Below are 21,074 nucleotides of genomic sequence, written 5' to 3' on the forward strand. Positions count from 1 at the left end.
GAGTATAATGTTGCGAGAAATTCCACGAGCAGCTCTTTTACCCTTGTCAAACTTGGTTAATTCTCGGTTGTACTTATTCCAGACTTCAAGGGGAGCACCTTCGGCAACCGGCTCTGGTTTGACTACTTCCCCAGAACACACTTCGAAAGCTCCTTCTTTTTCTATAAGTAAACCTTCAACCATCCTCTTCCACTGCTTGTCTCCAAATTTGCAATTCAAAAAGTTTTTCTGTACCAAATACTTCCACGATTATAATGAAACTCGTTTTCACTTCTGAGGAACTCGCACGGTTAGGCTAAGCAATAAAATTTCTTATAACGTAGATAATGTTATACTGGGCCCATAACCTGTTACAGTATTATTCAATCAGGAATGCAAAGCATATTACAGCTTAATTTATTTCAGATTATACAACCAGAAAAGCATTTATTACCTTGTACAGAATGTGTAGTGAAGACAAGTGGTAACACTACATTTCAGTTTCTTTAGAACAGGGTTTTCTAAACTACAGTTGAATGTTGCCAAAAGAGACAAATAATAAAAAATACATTGCACACGGAAACAAAAGCATAATTAAATAAATTTGAATTCATAATATTAACAGGATGCCACGAAATCATGTGTACAGCTTTAGGTACTAAAGTAGCATCATACGTCACTGTGAGGATTTGGTCCCTAAATTTCAAAAACAAGGATTATGAATTCAAGACGCAGAGCGCTCTGGCAGGCCTACTGATGTTGATGAAGCCTGCCTGTGAGAACTTGTGGAAGAAAATCAGTATGCAACCATTCGAGAGCTTGCTAAAGAGTTAGATGTTAATGCCATATCATTAGTCGTGTTGTGAATTGCATAAATATGGCGTACAAGTTAAATCGCAAATCATGAGCGGACTCAAACAGATAAACACAGATGTGTTCAGACCTGCACCAATCTACTCGAATATCAACGCAAGGACAAAATTCTAGACCAGATTGTCACTTGTGATGTAAAGTGGATTTACTTTAACAACACTGGCCGGAAAGGAGGTTGGTCTGCTCCCAGTGAGCATCTCAGCAGCATTGCAAAGCGCAATTTGACTACCAAAAAGATAACGCTTTGTTTTTGGTGGGACTGCCATGGTATTATCTACAAAGAGTATCTGGAAAAAGGTAAAACTCTCGACAGTAAGGTGTACAGCGAGATGCTGCTATCAAGGAAAAATTTTTAACTGAGTTCCGGCACAAAAAGGTAATTTTCTATCAAGATAATGCAACTGGCTGGACTCTTTATGGATATTTTGCCACACCCACCATACAGCCCCTATGTTGCTCCTTTGGACTTCTACCTCTTTTCACACCTGCAGCTACATCTTGCTGGCGTCATCTTCCATTTTGCACAGGACATTCGAAATGAGGTTGATCTGTTTTTGGACTCGTGGCTGCCAATTTTCTGGGTTGAAGGCTTTGAAAAGTTTTTTTTCACCCTAACTTTATTAAGAATGCTTTTTGGCAAAGAACTTCCGTTACAACCAGATACCAATAAAATTCATGGTTTGCTATTTCAACACCAAATTGAATATCAGTTTCTGAAAACATACTACATTCCTTAGTAACAGAACTTATCACATGTTGTAAAAAAGACCTTAAGAATACCATGTGTAATACAACAAATGCTTTCTGCTGTTTTTATCATGATGCCAATAAATAATTAATTATCAGAACCAATAAAGATTATTATAAATATTGAAATATATTTAAATTTCTATAAAAACTGTTTAAATGTTTTCCACTCATCAGTTTCCTTAATAAATGTATAAAACATGTATCATAAAATTTTATTTATTAAAGAAATTAAAATATCATCTTTGTTATTTGTCATTTTTTTGAACAATTATTGGAATTTTGCTTTTTGGCATTTTTCCTGCAAAATGCTAGCATGCAATCCCACCAGATCAGCGTGCTGCTGCCAAAGCAAAATTTATAAGTTCTAGTTACACCTGAAAAAAGAATGTATAAAAACATTTCAATATGAATGAAATCAATTCATTCTTTCCAAACAAAAAACAATCCGTAAATAATATTTTGTTGCCAAACCAGGATAGAAAACCTTTTTATACACATCAGGTTAATACGTATACATATGAAATCTTGATTTAATGTAATATAACAAATTCTTCTCAATATCAATAAAAGAATTAATATGTGGCAATAACATATTAAGTGAATTATCATAACTTGAAACAAAAAAGTGTTAACAGCAGCTATTTATTTAAAATGCTAACCATTAGCGAAAACTTTTCGACACACAATGACAGCACATGCAATTGCATACTTTCTTCAATGTCAGAATATGCCTTATATAATAAGAATATATTTAATGTTTGGCAATGCTATTTTTATTTCATATTTTGTAAAACTTACAAATGTTTTATTAGCAAACTCTATGATTTGAAAGCGAGCATTAGCAACACTTTTCGAAATAAAGCAGATTTTTATTTCCTGCTTGTAAAAATTAGAGTTTTCAACTAATATCTCAGCTGATTAAAGTCGTTCGAAAATGAGAATGGTCAAAACGGCTTCCTATGAATTTTTGGAAGGTACCTCTCTCAAAACGCAACTCCCTCGCCATTCCGGGGGAGTTGCGTTGTTGATCACAAACAAACAGACAAATACGCACAGATTTTAATAGCATAGATCAGGGGTTCTCAACCGGTGGTACGCTTACCATTGATGGTACGCAAGAGAAAAATAGCAAAGAAGCAAAGTATTTTTAACTTTTAAATTCAAAAATTAAAACACCAACATCCTGATTTTCTTTAACACTCATAAATTTATGCGATCTGAGCTTTGTTCAAGATTGGTGGTGGTAGTAGTATTTGCAGTGTTGGTACTAAAGGTTTTCAATTTTTGTTTAGGTGCTACGTGTTAGACAAAAGGTTTAGAACCACTGGTATAAATGATTAGATTTGAGTTATCATTTGATTTCGAGAAACATTTTGTTCTTTATTAATAATAAAGAAACTTTATAAAGCACTCTTAAAAAACATCTAGATCTTTGAGCTCATAGTAATGCTATAAAATTTTTCAAATGACTTTTATTTCTTGACATCTACAGCGGGTTTGGTAGGCTTGCCCCCTTCAGCACTATGCTTAAGATTTCATATAAAATATCTAGAAATTTGTTAATTATAACCAATTATACTCATACACATATAGGACTGTTCTAATTCTAAACTCATGTATGACAATTAGAACATTAGAATATCCATGAAGTGGAAGTTTAAACAAACAATCACTTATTACTAAACTTATCACTTTATTTTATGAAATACATTAAAAGACTTAAATTTCAAATTTTTAAGTGCTGAAAGAAAACAATCATTTGCATACTTTTCAGCTTCCTGAACTGGAGGAGGAAGCTGAGTTACCAGATTTCCTTGTTCATCTGGCATTTCCACTAATGGCTCAGGTGTTGGAGAGTGACGTATTCGATTATTCACAATTAAATCAGATTCAGTAAGGCACTCCTTAATATTAGAGCTGTGGGTATACCGATCTAATCCAACATCATTCATAGGATAGCAATCTTTCTTGACAGTATTAGGCGGGTATAACTCAGATCCAAGGAAATCAAATTCACCAAGTGCAGTCTAGAGTAAGTTCAAAAAGACAAAATCATTTCTCTAAAAATTTTATCATACATCATACAAAGAAAAAAAGCTTACATAATTAATTATTTAAACAATTAAAAAAACATAAAACTAGGTTTTTAAGCAAAGATGAATACTAAATTTATCCTTTACTGGAAAATTCTGAATTTCAAATTTCCTCTATCCCCCTCACACACTCTTTTATGATGCAATACTTTTTCAGGACCACAGTTAAAAAAAAAAAAGAAACTCGATTTCAGTAATGGAATTACAGTAATAAATAATGAAGAAACAATTTATATGAAATATAATACGTAAAACAAGAATCCCAAATACACCATCAATAATGTTTGTGTAAACTAACACAGAGATCAGCTCAATGAATAAATATTCATTAGAATATTTTTCAATAATGAAAGAAATTTTCTGAGTCTCATAAATTTATTGAAAAACAAACTGTAAACCTCAATTAATGGCATACATACATAAATACACCATGAATCATCCATGCATCCACAGCTGCCAGTATTGAAATATAAATGATGGAAAGATCTCATGGGAAAACAAAGTTTTCCACATAGCTCGGCTATACCATTTCTCTAAACTCTAAATTGACTGAATATGATTCATGCTTTTGAACTATTTATGAAGTGAATATGGCATAAAATATATTAAAAATTAATTACATATTATGCATTTTATGCTTGCTGACTCATTTCCTTTTATTTTTTTTTTATTTTTTTTTTATTTTTTTTTTTACACTTTAATACTGGAAAAATCCTGAATAGGGAAGGAAAGCTTCTACAGAGGCTGTTCGGACATTTTTTAGACAAGGATTTTAGTTCGCACATTTTTAGGGCTTTTTATCTTTGCTGTAAAAGAAAATCTTCCATTTGGAATTTTTTTTAACTGCAACTATATTTTTAAAGTATAAATTATTATCTGCTATTTGACAGTTTTGTTTTCATGCAAAATGTCACTTTTAAAGAAGCAATAGATGAAAGGCTATGTTTGTGTTCTTTCCGAAGAAAATTATTTGTATCTAGTTATTAAAAAAACACTGTGAAAGCCATTTTTATATATATATCTAAAGTAATGATAGGAACTGTTGTCAAAAACAAAGAGGGCAGAATGTTTCAAATGTTGCAAAAGTAACATCTTTAAAATGTTAAAAGAAAATCCACCAAATCAAATGACCGCTGAAAAATCATTTAAATGCTCAGTGTCAACTGTAAACAAAGTGGTTAATGCTGATTTGAATCTTAAAAAGGGAAAAAAAAACATAATGTGTGTCGTCTGTCTCCACGACATATCGCCAAACACAGAACGTCCAGCAGAATTCTTTATCAGAAACATTTAGCTGGACCAAAAATGGAAAAATGTTGTCACAGTAAACGAATCTTGGATGCACTTAAATGACTGCAATAAAAAGAGATCCATTCATTACCATCAAAGAGGAGAAAAATATCTTAAAACATGGTTCAAGTAACCTAAAGTTTTTCCAAGAGATTAATGATTGTTGCTGGTTTTTCATGTAATGGTAAATTAAAAATAAAGAGAGTGGAGAAAAATGTTAAGATTAACTCCACATATTATCAGAAATATATTTTATACCCAATTTTCAAATATGAAATACTTTTTCTTTACACACAGTGCGATCAATCAGCAGAACTGCATCACGACAAAGCAAGCAGAAACTGTTAATTTAATTCTTTAAAGGGCACATTGAAAATTCTTCAGTCTTTAGTGAAATTAAATGATAATGAGTACCTTTGAGCTTAGTAAATGTGAAATTAATCAAAAGAAAAAAATTTTTTTGCACACCTTAGAAGGGAGGTGGTGGTGGTTAAGGAGTGAAACCACTGCTCATGTAGAGCATGAAATCTGCAAACCTTTTGGGCATTGATTTTTATAGCAAAATAATGCATATTAGTATAATTATTTATGATTTTTTATCAAATATTAATAATAATATAATTTCTGAAAATTAACTCCATAATTTAAAAAATATAGTACAAATAATACTATTTATTCTGATCTTATTTTAGAAGGAAATTTCATAGGATGTTATTCTAAATGTATAAATATACAAAGTAAATGCTAAAAATGTAAAATTTATATCATTAAAACTTTGTATTTTCATCAAAAATAGTGTGCAGCAGTTATCTAAAATATATGTTACTATTGACATATTCACACAGCTTTACAAATTATGAAAATTTTGAAAGCATGTGATGCCTTTCTGATAATTACATATTGGTACAAAGTTAAAGACACGGCTATCTTTAGAATAAGAGGCTAAAAGAATGAAAAGTTTCCGCTAAATCTTTTATTTTTTCCCTCTAAAAGAAAAGGGCAATACCTTCTCTCCAAACTTATAACATACTCCCTCTCTTGCTAACACAGAGATCACATATAGATCACATTACACCCTAGAAATTAGAAAATACACAGGAAAGTTTTAGCTCTAAGATCATATTACAGATCACATTACACTCTAGCAATCAAAAAATACATAGGAATATTTTAGTCCTAAGATCACATTATAATTTAGCAAACAGAAAATACACAGGAATGTTTTAGCTCTAAGAGGGCGGTGGTTTCAGTAGAAAACCACATGTTGAATTATAGAAAAAATACAAAATTTATTACTGATTTCTCCTGAGATTAGTGTTTTCACAAATAAAAAGAGTACGTAAATAAAAAATTCATATGTTATACTTGGGGAACCAGACGCAATTTTTATGGAGTTAGAGAAAAAATTTCATTTTTAGAGAAAAAATGAAAAAATGAAATTTTTTCTCTTTGTTAATTTTTTCTCTTTGTTTGTTCAAAGTTTAAGCACTTATAAATCGACACAGAAAAAAGGCTCTGTTTTGTGTTGCCATCTGTTGGTTCTTTTGAGTGTTAAAAATATGAACACAGTAAAACCATTTCACAATTGAGAAAAAAAAATCTAAACATGTGGCTTCAAAAGTTGACTCTGTGCCGCAAATAGTTAATGGAAAAAATGGATCAAGAAATAGGTAACAAGGCTCATACCCTTCCCTCATATTCGTAAGATGGAAAGATCTCATGGGAAAACAGTTTTCAGGAAATTTTTCACATAGCATGGCTACACCATTTCAAACACCATTTCAAACTCAAATCATATTCAGTGGTTTAAATTCACTGAATATGATTTGAACTATTTACAAAGTGACTATGGCGTAACATATATTTAAATTTAATTACATATTATACATTTTATGCTCTCTGACTCATTTTCTTTTTAAATTTTTTATACTTTAACACTGGAAATATCCTGAATAGGGAAGGAAAGCTTTTACAGAGGCTGTTATAAAGATAATAGAGAGAGATAATAAATCTCCTGATCAATCACCAATGTATTTTTGTGCTATTGGACTTTTAAAAAGCAGGTTGCCCAAACATTGACCTACTTTGGAAAGCTGTTTGAGAGCAATGGGATAAACTTCCTCTTCTGACACTACAAAAGGAAATTACAGTGCATAAAGATAGTGAAAACTAAGGGTTATCAGATAGAACATTTAAAACATAAAAATTTTAGGTAAAATATTTCTGTAATTACAATGAAAATCGTCTAAAAAATGTGCAAACAGCCTCTGTATTTATCAAAGTACTTTTAAATACAATGAAAATGATATAACTAATATATACACTGCTGGTGTCGATAAACTTGACTTAGTTTGGACAAATGGAATGAGCACACAGCATTTCTGCTTTAGTGCATGATCAGGGAAAATGTGCCTTATGGCACTGGCATTAAATTTTTCATTTAGGACTAAATAGTACTCAAAACTGATGTGAAAAAATTATGAAACTCCAGTGACACCATCCAGCAGCACGGTACTTGGAGATTCTCTTCTCAATAGCCTATCAAGTCAAAAGGTAAGGTCTGTTCATGATATGGCAAAGTTTCACAAAAATCAGAATTCAAGTTGAAAAACTGAGAAATGAAATCAAAGTAAAAAAAAAAATCTGCAAAAATTCTGCTAATTTTATTTCTTTAGTAATATGAACATTCAGAAGAAATATGAAATATATATGGTAAGAGATGGTTACAGAGCTGATGCAACAGAATTTTTACTATTTAGTGACACACTGAGCAACAAAATCTAGAAATAACAAAACTTTTAGAATTTAGAGCAGGCACTAGAAGCAGAATTTAGAGAGGCACTAGGCAACAGAATTTAAGATACACAGAGTTTGCATCATGTGGGAAAATGCCTAGCACCAGCCCTGTGAATGATGCATTAAGACATATTAGATGAATCTTTTGAATTTTCAGTTTTCAATTTCTTTCCTAATAAAAAATTTCTTTCTATAATGCTTGTCCAAGTGATAAGATTAGAAGCCTTTTTGATACTTTCCATGCTTGTGTCTAGTGAAAGGTAGAGAAAATAAAGGGAAGACAAACATGTTAAAGAAAACAATTTTAGTATCCGAAGTTAATCATTCAAATATTACGTTTTCATTGTTCTTAGAGATGTGCTCCACGAGTAAGAAATTCATCGCAAACTTTCTGTAAAATATATCCGTAATGTGCTAATACCGTGGAGACATTTTTTATTTTATCACATTTTTCCTGGAATCTTCCAGAATCCTGGGTGTATCCTTCTAAACTTTCCAAGCTGCAATGTCTAAAATCCTAAAGAAAAATTACCCCTACCAATTCTGTACCAGCGAAAAGCCAGAAATATTTGAGGGGGGGGGAAGAGGAAAAAAGTGTAAAATTAATTTTATAGAGAATATTGATTCATATTCTGAGAATTCTGAATATTTTGAGAGAATTACATGAGAAAAATTCTTACCATGAAAAAATTTTTAAAAAGTTTTTAATTAATTACATAGCTATTTTGCTAAGAACTGTTTCATAATCTGTGCTTCATAGCATTATACCTTGTTTATTTTTCAGATTCAAAATATTGTATAAAAAGTGGCCAAACTGAAACTTTCTAATACGTCAGCGAAAATTAAATACGTCTTATTTTAATGTTATTTTTTATACATAATACCATATATAACCACTATTTTAATGAAACTTATCAATGTTAGAATGTTTGAAAAAAAATCGTCGAAATATTCCCAGATCTCAGAATTAAGAATTTTCTATAGCAACTGATCTTAAAATTGCCAAAATGTTGATAAGTCGCCAAATTTAGAATTGTTTAATAAAAGAATTCACATTCCCAAAAGGGAAAAGCTGTTCAGCTATTCATTTTTAAAAAATGAAATAATTTCAAAACACTTATGTTTTACTTCTTGCTCAGAAACTCGAGTATCCCACCCTTTTTTATATTAGAAGTAGGAACAAATTATAACCCATGAACTTATCCAAAAAATAACAATATTTGTCAGTGAATCAACAAAAATATTTCTCCAAAATGCTAATTCACACTCAAAATGACAGTTGTAAAAACAGACAAAAATTTCAGATGATTAGAATTAAGGAGCCTCTGCCCATTTTGGCTGAAGGACTTTTTTAAGTACCAGAAATTGATTCAAGAAAACCGAAGGACTTTTAAGGACTCTTAAGAACCGTACAAACCCTGATAGACTGTTTAAAACGATGGGACAGAGGGTAACTGGCACCCAAGAAAAGCAGTGTATCTGCATAGGAAAAGTGGGGTTGCACGTTCAAGTAAAGAACGAGGTTCAGAAAGTTAATTTTTTGGTAGTAAAGAACCTGCTAACTTTGGTTATTTTGGAGGTTGACTTTTTAAGCGCAGTAAGAGCAAAATTAAATTTCAAGAATTCTACTTTACAGGTGCACATGGACACTGTTGAGGGGGCTATGCTGGAGGTAAATCTCAATATCTCCAGGAAGAAGAGAGAAAGAAAATGGGAAAACCGCTAAGAAAATTTTGTAAATTATTCGACGACAGTTCTGGCTTCTGTCAAATATTGCAGCATAAGATTAATATAGGAAACATCCCCCTCCAGCCAGTCTGGTCTAAGCCATATCGGTATGAACGCGTGAAGGAGGAAATTTTGGAGCAGCATATAAGGAAAATGTTCGACAATAAAATAATACTGCCAAGTAGCACCCCCTACGCAAGTCCAGTAGTTTTATGTCGAAAAAAAAGGATTCTCGCCTTCAGATCCAAACTCATCGAAGTTCGCGGTCGTTTACCACAAGTTAAATAGCATAACTAAATACTCCATGTATCCCCTCCCAATAACTGATGAAATTATAAGAAAAATTTGTTCTACTAAGTATATGACTACACTAGACCTGATGTCAGACTATTTTCTGATTGCAGTAAAACCGAGGATGACGAGAAAACAGCTTTTAGAACAAAGTCAGGCGTGTATGAGAATGCAGTTTGGCTTAAGCGGAGGTATGACTACATTTCAAAAAATAATGCATACTGTTTTAAGGCTTAGGCAATTAAAATAACCAGATAACATCATTGTTACTAGCAAAATGATGGATGAGTGCATTAAACATTTGGAGGAAATTTTTACATTATTAAATGAAGCCAGTCTCAAGGCGAACCCAAAGAAATGCAAGTTTGCAGGCAAGGAACTTAGATATCTCGGTTATAAAATTTCTAAAAAAAGAATCGAGACTGATATTTCCAAAATATTAGCGATTAAGAGTTATCCACTTCCAAATACCACTAAGAATCATCCTTTTGGGGCATGTGCTCCTACTACAAAGTATTTATCAAAGACAGCAAAAACAGTTCAACACTTGCTGGTTCTTAAATACCACAAAAATAGATTCACGTGGACTGCTGAGGTGAACACTGCATTTGAAGAATTAAAGCATACACTAATTAACGCTCCAGTTCTCAAATTCACGGAAGCAGACCAGATGCCTCGGATTTCGCAGCTGACGTAGTTCTTTCCCAAAACAGGCAGGCAATTGCCTTTTTTAATAAAACTTTAGAAATTCTCGCTGTCTTACTACCATTGCAAAAAGTCCGCGTTTATTTCGGAAACACTCCGTTAACAGTATACTCAGGCTGATTCTAGGGGAAAAAACCCACCCGAAAAAAGCCCATAGGAATAATGCTCGCAGAATAAGGCTCACAGGTATAAATACTCACACGAAAAAAAGATCACATAGATATATGCTCACAAGGAAATAAGTCCACTGCTAAATAAAATATGCAGAAATATCTTTACATTGATCAATCAATAACTTATCGATTTGAACATCGTACACCTACTTGAATTTTTTAAAGAAAAATTATTTGATCATTTGAAAAAAATTATTGGACAAATGCTCATATTAACCTTTTCAGAGGCGGTCTATTAAAGAATGAAAACTATCATAAAATTTTGCACGTACTGTAATATTTTATACCACTGCCCCCTGTATGACATTTTTTTTTCCTGTAACTGCCAATAGTTTATTTTTGTTTTTTATTTACTCTATTTTTGCATACTTTTGCTGTGTATCTATAGAAATTGATGTAGTTATTTATGTTTGCAGCCACAGTTTCCAACCACAGTATTTAAGTTCTAGAAGACCACAGTTTCCAATCAAAGTGTGGAATCATTATGAAACAGCCTTCGAAAAATCTCCTAAAACAACAAATTATTATAAAAGCTTTCATAAGGTACTAAACTCCTTATTTAATTGTAGCCATCTTAGTATATGGTTTTTGTTTGATGAACTGAAAAAAGATTTAGCCTGTCAATGTTTATTACTAACTATTGTAAATACAATGCATATGGAAGTGAAAAAGAAAAAAAAAAACCTTACATTTGGTAATCACGAATGATGTAAGAAACTACGATAAAATTGATGATAAAATTAGGTATTTACATATATTAGCTAATATTCAGTAAGTTCGTAGAGACATCAGGTATTTTGGAAGCATGAGATGTGAAAAATGAGCAAAGCTTTTGTTGGAAAGCAAACCACAGACCTCTGGAATATGTGCCCAGCGTGCAGAGTACCACACCACGAAGGCATGCTAGGAAGATGGGAGAAATACTTTATATACTCCCCCCCCCCTTTTAAAGGGTGACTGGGATTTTTAGGGGACCCAATCGCCAAATCCTGGGTATGGAGAATCATTATTCACCACCCTTTTAGTTCTGGCGCCACTGTAGAGACATTAGGTATTTTGGAATCAAGAGATGTGAAAAATAAGCAAAGCCTTCGCTGGAAATTGAACCACAGACCTCTGGAATATGCGCCCAGCATGCAGACCATTACACCACAAAGGCATGCTAAGAAGGCGGGAGAAACACCTTATAAGTTTATGCAAAATATACATGATTTATATATAACAAGGTATTTTACACAATTTAAATAAAATAATTATTTCTATTTGCTTAGTCTTCTAAATATTTATATTATAAAATATATAACTCATACTATTATTTTATTTTTTTAACAATTAAAATTGTAATAATTTTTTGCTGTATATACTGTTTCATTTTTCTTCCTTCCTCATCTCTTTTTCCAGATTCAAAACGGTCCACTTTTTAATCTTATATAGCAACTAAATCTACACAAGTTATACAATTATATATATATATATATACCATAGATGTTTTGGTAATTTAAATAATTTTCTTTTGAAAAATTCAAGTAGGTGTACGATGTTTAAATTGGTTAATTATTGATTGATTAATGTAAGAATATTTCTATATATTTTATTTATCAGTGGGCTTATTTCCATGTGAGCATATTTCTAAGTGAGCATTTTTCCATGTGAGCATATTTCTAAGTGAGCATTTTTCCATGTGAGCTTTTTTCTATGTGGGCATATTTCTGTGTGGGCTTTTTTCCTGTGAGCATTTATACCTGTAAGCATTTTTCCTGTGGGCTTTTTTCCTGTGGGCATTTTTCTGGTCACCGCATAGACCATGCAGCAGTTGGTTGTTTGTATTCGGGGAAAAATCTTTCACTCCGGCTTATACATTGGACGTTAAAACTACAAGAGTTTAACTTAATTATAAAACATACACCAGGGAAGGAAAACATAGTTGCAGATGCCCTATCAAAAATTAAGACTGACGAAGAGGGAAACACAATCACCTGTGTGATGCTAATTTTCAAAGTAATTGAGTGCCATGGGAAACAATAATTTTGGAATTAAAGACAGAACCTGAATTCAAGGATATATTTGCATATCCTGAAGACCCGGAACATTTTGAACATGTGGACATAACGGCTATTCGCAATAGGGCGGCCCATTATAAAATCATTAATAAATTGCTATTTTATACAAAAATAACTAACGATAATCAAGAATACCGGTCAGTGATCCCAGCGACTTTGCACTTAAATATTTTAGGGAAGTTGCATGATTCACCCATTTTGGGCCATTTTAGATGTCAGTAAAACAGTGGTCCACGAAGTAGTTTATTTTCTGCAGTTACCGAGGGTGGTAACAGCATATATCAGGTCATGTCACTTGTGCCAATTAATTAATGATGTTAATTACAACTTGGCTGGGTACTTAAGTAACATAAAAACCACTTTTCCACATTAACTGTTTGACACTGATTTACTCAGGGACCTTACTCTAGAACACAACTAAATAAAAACAGATATCTTTCAACTATTGTTGATCACTTTTCAAAGTGGGTGGAAATTATTCCCCTTAAACAAGCATCAGGAAAAATAGTAGCAGATTCATTTTTAAACAAGTATATTTTAAAATATGGGGCCTCAGTAAAAGTTATATCAGATAATGGGAAACAATTTGCGAGTCACTTATTTAAAATTCTTTGCACAGGAATTGCCATATATCATCTAAAAATGGTACCATATAGACCACAATTGAATATTGCAAAACGAGTAAACTAGAATATTATTAAAATTATTTGGGGATACGTTAAAAACTATCGTGACCGTTGGGTTGACTGCATCAATGAATTGGGCTTTTTTTTGAGAACAGCGAAGCACGATACTACACATAAGAATCCCACAGAACTCTTCATAGGAAGGAAAATTCTAACTCACTTATATAAACTCTTTTTTGTGCAGCAAAGGCAAGAAGAATTTAAATTAAAGGACATCGAAAAAATAAATGAAGCGATTAAAAATTCCGATGTAATATTGAAATTTAAACATTCTTTATCGACTGCACTGGGAAACAGAGTAGCAAAGTTCGCACTCAGGTTTGAAGGGCCGTATGTCATTGAAAGGATTAAACATGCGGAGGTCTATTTAAAGGCTGCAAATGACCAGCAAATAATTGCTAATATGGACCAAATTAAACCGCATTATAGTCACACTGACTTAAAAGTTTTAAAAGATTTATTGCAGGATCGTGGAATCATGCCAAGAACTCCAGTGAATCACACAGCGAACTGGTCCCCCGAACAGAGAAGATGAAACAGGCTAAAAGTATGGAAGAAAGGCCGGCTAAACGCATGCAGTCACCACAAGGTCCAGGGTCAGTGAGAAAAAGGAAAACCACGGAAAGGCCAGTAAGGAAAGTTCCCCTACACCGAACTCCAGTACTAGTGGAGAAAAGGAAGGGAACAACGGATGGCACCACTACAGAATCCGGATGAAACGACAGAGGCTTCGCCAGATAGTCTTTATTAGTGGGCAACAACCACCCCAAGGGAGGTCAGATCAGGTTTAGAGTGAAGAATCATCAAAGGAAAAAGGACAGTCAATGTGGTAGCTGTGTCGTTCCAGCAAGCCAGAAAATCCAAGAGGAGGTTTAAGGATCCTCAGGAACAAAGTGGCCCCCAGAAGGTCAAAAGAAGAGCTGAGTTCCAGATCCCTCAACTGACCAGGAAATCAGCGTGTTTCATCAACACAAGAATGAAATGAAAAGATGTTTCAACAGAAAGTACCAGCCGCCCAAGCAGAAGAATTAAAATCCAAACTATAAGATATCATATGTAGGAACTATTCTGACACCTGAGAAAAGAAGTTTAAAAACAAAAAGTTAAGTGAAAATTTTCTTTGTTCGCTTATTTTGCATTGAAGGTTCAATTTATATGATGTTGTTTAAAGTTGCTAAATGCTATTAAAAGTAAGAATTTTTTAATTCGCAAGTTGGCGAAAAATTAGTTTATAAATATCTTTTAGTTGGAAAGACGTTAAATAATATTGAAAATTGTTAACTTAAGATTTTAGGAGAAGATTGTAAATTGTGTATAGCAACTATAACTGATAATGTAAAATGAATTTTAAAATGTTATATGGTGAAAAATTGTTGTATTGAAAGTAAAAATTTTTAAATGTCAGTTGTAAAAATATCTCAAAGTTAAACTTGTGTAAATGTAAGCTTTGGTCAAAATACAAAAACCTTGTATAAATGAACGATTGGAAAGAAAGTACAGAATGAATGTGTTAAAAGTTAGGTTCTCCAGCCAACACTTAAAAGTTTAAATCAAGCTCTCTTTAGCACATTAGGTGCAGTTTTGTATTTAGAGAGTTTTTAGAGGTCTTGCATGTCAAATTCTAACACATCGTACATGATGATTAGTTGGTAGTGTTTACACAACACCGACATGCTCAGTTCATTCAGAACAAGTCTCTGGAGATCATGAGGGGAACAGTTAAAAATATGTGTGAATGAAAGCTGTTTAAGGGCCAAAGAATTGCAGTAAAATGTATTTGTAAGGAAAATGGAAATTTTTCATAAAAAACATGACTAATACTGTTCCTTCTAAGATAATTTGGAAGGGCCAATGCAGATAGCGTACTGAAAGTCAAGATGAAGCAAATGATTGTACCAAATGAGATTGTAAATTTGTAAAAATTATTTTTCTTAGTTTTAAGTCTAGCCTTAGATTTTTTTGTTTAGTTGGCCCTAACAGAAAAAAAATTAATGATGAGAATGATTTAAGAAAGCAGAGTTTAGAAATATAACACTGAAGTTTAAGAAGTTTTGTAGATATTACAATCTTAAACAAGCTCATTCTGAGATCTTATTCTACAAGTAGTTAAATTTTGGTGGGGAAAGTGTAAGGTTTATCCTAAGTTTTTAACAGTTATTTGAAGTTAAAGTTCCTTTCCTATCTCTTCTAATTTTGGCTTAAATTTCCTACCTGAATGTGTTTTTAGAATCATGTTTAATGCAAATGAGTAAGAGTAGTATTTAAGTCGAAGTTTCACTGACTTCGAGAGAGAGCCTCAAAAGTTCATACTAGTGCATGTTTGCTTTTTGGCCTTTTCTCTCTATGCTGTTACTACGCTCAGACATATTACAAGCCACTGATAGGCTTCGCTAGTTAATTCGATATTTAGGGGCCAACTACTTAGAATTGTGATAGCTCCAGTTATATCTCTTTAGTTAAGCATTAGTTAAGTTCTTATTTCTTATTATTTTGAGTTCAAGCCCAAGTGGAAGCTTTGCTGTATGCCCTGAGAAAGGGGCCAACTGTTCATTCTCATTTTGAGCAATAAAGGGTAATTGACACTTCTCGAGTCTTACGTTACTGTTACTGAACTTAAGCGATTATTTGCTTAGCTGTTCACTAGGTTCCTCCACATTTAATTGTTAGATAAAAGGGTGGAACCCCACACACTTTTCTTCCAAAATACTAAACTTCTTCTTGTTAAATTATTTTAGAAAACGAAATAAAAATTCTGTAAAACTTATGCTCGGAATTCTTGTAAGGTTGTTTCGTTCACATTTATTTATTACATCTTTACAATCTAGTAATATACAGAATATTTACCTAAGATCAATCTTCAGTACTTATGCACTATTCAACTGACTAAAAAGTCAGCTATGATCAAACCATGACAGTTGGCAGATATTCCGCAAAACTGTCATGCTTGTTTCCATGAAATTTTGACCTGCACTTCTATCTGCAACTCTTGCAATAAAATATATGTCAGTTTCTCTGCAAAATCCATCAAATAGCCACTGCTGCAGAAGTATTTGACTAATTTGATTTTTACACTTCATAAAAAGGCTTAAATAATTATGTAAATTATTACTATTTCATTAAGCCATCCAAATTTACCAGCTTTGTTTAGAGTGCTAAGTGTACAAATTTCCTACAGATGATTATTTTACCCTATTACTGTTTTGTCAACCATATTACGCTATTCGTTTCACATTCAGATGTTAATTCTCTACATCAGCTGCAAATGAAATTGAGTGCAGTCACAAATGTAATTCTATAGCCCTCTACTCAATTTTTTTTTCTTTCAAAATGCAAGGGGAAAATACACCAATAATGTTTTTCCCTCTCTCTCATAAAAACAGAAGGTAGCTTACCAAGAATCAATAGTAGTTACATCAAATGAAAGTGCAGATAATATGGCATCACACTAATCCATAACTGACACTAAATTAAACTACTTGGAAACAGTTTCCCAATCAACATGATAATATTGAAGTATCAAATCTTCTAATTAGATAACTGTTTCTACCTCCACCAATAAAATATTATTAAAGTAAGCAGATATAGTTTAAACATACTTTTATATCAAGTTCTAAAACAGCTGCATTTTGTTCAGTATTAGATAGCCTGCGACTATCTTCTTTATCTACTTGATCATCTCCAAGAGTTGCATCAAAATCTAGCTTTGTAACAATGCTGTCTAAGGAACGATTCTTGTTAGAGACTAAAAAGAAAGAAAAAATAAATTACACTTACATATGAATTTATATACTGTTCACAAATATTGTATAGTTAGAATATTTTATAAACACATAATTTAACATATATATATTAAACAATGCTGATACAATATTGTAACTCTAATTAAATAGTATAAAATAAATTAATTAAAAATAGTAGAAATAGCAGTTTTCTAACTCAACATGAAATTATATATCAAAGAAAAGCATGTCTAATTAAAGAATACTTCAAAAAAATTTTCAGAAATTCATACCTGGTGCTAATAAGCAAGATGGAGGACTTATAGTTGCAGATTGTTCAGAGCAAGCTTGAGGCATTGCTCGCTTCATAAGACGTCCCCACGTTGCTACATTGATATTCATTTGACCAGGACGTAAGAAATTTTTACCTAAATAAAAGAAAAAGGATATAATACATTATCAGCATTGAATAATTATGTAAATTATCAACAAAAAATATTTCACAATATTTTTTTAAAATTTGTTAAATAACATATTTCACGATAAATCAATCTGTGCATTCTACTAATTACCAGGTGATTCTACATACAATTGTCAACTAAAATAAATCTTATTCATACATCACCCAGTATCTGGCTTATTCTTAAAACAACTAGATTTTATATAGAGTTGAAACTAAATTTCGTATAAATAAGAAAGCAAGGTTTTCATCAATGAATGCATGCACTGTTATTCATTTCTCACATATTATAAAATATTTCAAAGGTGATTTATTAACATTTTTATTAAATTTTTAATATGAGCCTTTAAGTTATTTTTAAAAGATTATTCTTTACCTTTTAATACCCCTTATTAATCTTAGTACATGAAATTTTGGATACATATCTCAAATATCTTTACTTAAACACCATAAAAAAATTCAAGAAATATTATTTTAGAATATACAACTACCCATAAATATAAATGATTCTCACTGCTGATATCAACACAAAACCAACTATAATACTTACATAGAATATAATCAAAATTACATTACTCTAGAATATTAGTCCAAAAGCTAGATTTTAGATCATCTGTTTTAATCTAATCAGATTGTATGCAGAAATCACACAAAAATATGAAGGGTTGTTTATGAAATAATGAAACATTTATGATCTTAAGGCAACATAAAGGTTTAATACAGTCAAAAGTCGTTAATCCGGACCTCAAAGCTAAGAACTTTCTGCACATGCGTAAACACAAAATGCGGTTACGCATGCATAGAAATGCGCATAATACCTTTACACATGCGCGTTTAATGTGTAACAGACGGTATAAGCTAAGCTAAAATTACCTAATTATCTACTTCAGTTAATGTTGCAGATTGCATTGTTCCTTAATCTTCAAATTGGATCTGGCTTATTATTTTTTGCAGACTGTTAGAGCAATTTTAAAAAAGTAAGCTTGAACTTTCGATTATGTCAAAAAGAAGTTTCGATTCTGGAGCTGCCAAAGGATCTACAAAGCGAAACATGTTTCGATGTCCATCAAACAAAAAGTGGAATTGCTGCAAAAAATGAAAAAAAGCATACCCTTTGTTTATCTAACCATTTCGAAATCTGTTTATCAATTTCACGCTGCTCTGCAGGGGGGGGGGGAGACGTCGTGGCGCGCAATGAACTGGAAGTTGATCTGTGAGCACTATCCTTATCCTCAGGGCAGATGTTTTTATTTTATTCAGCTTATAATTCCTTACTAAATGTAGTATTTCATCTCGATGTACTCCGTCTTTGATATGGTTTAAATCGAATTCCTCGTCATTATAAATATCACAAATACACATCAAATAGTTTTCTGGTTGCAATTTTTTAATTTCGACTATGTGTAATGTATGCTTTATGCATGCGCGCATTGAAAGAAATGTTTAATGAAGTTAACAAATAAATAATCAGCTTTTTTTTTTTTTTTTTTTGTAAATTTTGATAACCTTTAGATCATAATTTCTCTTTATTTCATAAATTACAGTTTCATATTTTTAATTTTATAATTTCTGCATGCCATCTTACCAGATTTAAACTGATGATCTATAATCCGGAAAAACCGATAATCCAGAATCGCCAAAGTCCCGGCGAGTCCGTATTAAAGACTTTTGACTGTATAAGTTGTTTAATTAACTCTTACTTTATTATTTAATACTTTCTCTTTAATTTTACAGAGAGGTGTAATTTCTTGTTCAGCTACAAAGCTCCACTGTTCAGGTCTTGTAATTGCCATGTTAAGAATTTTCATTAAATAATCAACTGAAATCTTTTCATTTTAACAACTTCCTTCTTCTATTTTCACAATGGGTAGTGTTATTTTCTGGATTTAAAGACATACTACGTCATTCACTAATTGATTGGCAATTAGAGCACTGTCATCCCATTGAGAATTCCAGCAATATCATCTACATTTGGTATTTTCTTGCAAATTTTATTAATCATGAAATTTTACTCCCCCCCCCCGGTCAAAGCAATTCAGCATGGTCATTACAGTGAAAGACTTCTGTCCTATAATCATCATTTATTATTAATTATCTAGATTTATTTGCAAATTCTAGAAAATAAATCTAGATAATTAGAAGGTAAAATTTAAATTTTACCTTCTGTAGAGTTTAAAATCTAGGCCAAAATAAAGCTGTTGTACTTAATTTTGAATCACATTTTTGCATCAAACTGCGCCAACACTGTTATAGAAAAGCAAGTACCAAATATGCTTTAGTTTTGCAGATCCTGCTATAGTTCTACATTTAGAAACTCTACCACATAATCAAAAATTCAGACTTTAATTTTGATAAGATAATAGGCTGCAAAAAAATAGCAAGCAAGATCAATTTAAGAATGTAAGGAACAGCGAAATTTGCTACGTTAACTGAAGTTTTTTGAATTTAATTCTTTCACTCTTTCCTGGTGCCCTTCCAAAAAAAAAAAAAAAAAAAAAAAAAAAAGAGCAGTATAAGCAACATCCCAACTCAAACAAATATGTCTTGGGTGACATCTTGGTTAATAGGGAGAAAAAGTTCTTTCATGCACATATGCATTCCCCCCCCCCAAGTACTGCATTCTCAATTGCTGGACTTTGTATTTGGGAAGGGGGCAAAAGACTCTTTTTTTTTTTGTAGAGGAGGGTTGCTGGCTCAGAAATTTTAATATTAGATTACTACAGATAATAGATATTCAGATTTCACCCTTTATACCGTATTCAAAGTGAAATGCACCTTCATTTAATTGCCATTTGTGCAAAAACTAAATTGGTGCCCTTCAATAATCAGCATGTATATGGTAAACTATTTATGTCACCCAGGCAAACAATTTTAAAAATATATGCAGACCTATCTTCTCATGACCTAGCAAAGCTCACTACGGAAACTTTATATAAGGAAAAACCCCTAATCCGGAATCGCCGAAGTCCCGAGTGCACGGATTACGGACTTTGTACTGTATAAAAGTGCTACACAGCTTAAATTTGTCATTTAACATGCTATACATAATCACACCTGCCAATTTTGTGAGAATAAAAATTGGAACTTGAAAAAAATTCTGGGAAATAAAAGTAAAGTGAATATGCAGACAAAATTGATACATGTCTGAATGTGTGAAACAATTGTATTCAGGAAAACCCGATAATTACGAAAAATGGACAGAGCAAGAGGACGAAAAATGGCATAAAAAGAATAAATCTGAAGTACTATAGTTTCAAAAGTTAAACACTGAATCCTTTTCAATTGTGGAAGCGAAAATAATGATCATTTTCAAAGCATTTATAAGTCACCAAACTTAGCAAAAGGTCACAAAAATATTCATATTCAGAAAAGGAAGAACATGCTTTTGAGGATGAATTCGGACAGTAATCTGAATGTCTGCTACATATGCCTGAATGTCTGAATGTTGCTGTAAGAACATAAAAAATACAA

General features: G+C 32.1%; 1 protein-coding gene across 2 annotated transcripts in view; it reads right to left on the bottom strand.

Annotated features, from left to right (window-relative positions):
• Positions 1–21,074, bottom strand: part of Pkn (serine/threonine-protein kinase N) — a 157,002-nt gene that overhangs the window by 52,690 nt on the left and 83,238 nt on the right. For both annotated transcript variants that reach the window (XM_035377398.2, XM_035377399.2), the window contains exons 11-13: positions 17,437–17,571; positions 17,021–17,166; positions 3,370–3,629 (exon numbers count right to left, since the gene is read on the bottom strand). In XM_035377398.2, the coding sequence (XP_035233289.1) occupies positions 3,370–3,629; positions 17,021–17,166; positions 17,437–17,571 (541 nt within the window). The remainder of the gene's footprint in view (positions 1–3,369; positions 3,630–17,020; positions 17,167–17,436; positions 17,572–21,074) is intronic.

Source organism: Stegodyphus dumicola, chromosome 4 (genome assembly GCF_044657685.1).
Source record: "Stegodyphus dumicola isolate Sdum_Otavi_A_Nest chromosome 4, ASM4465768v1".
Lineage (NCBI taxonomy): Eukaryota > Metazoa > Arthropoda > Arachnida > Araneae > Eresidae > Stegodyphus > Stegodyphus dumicola.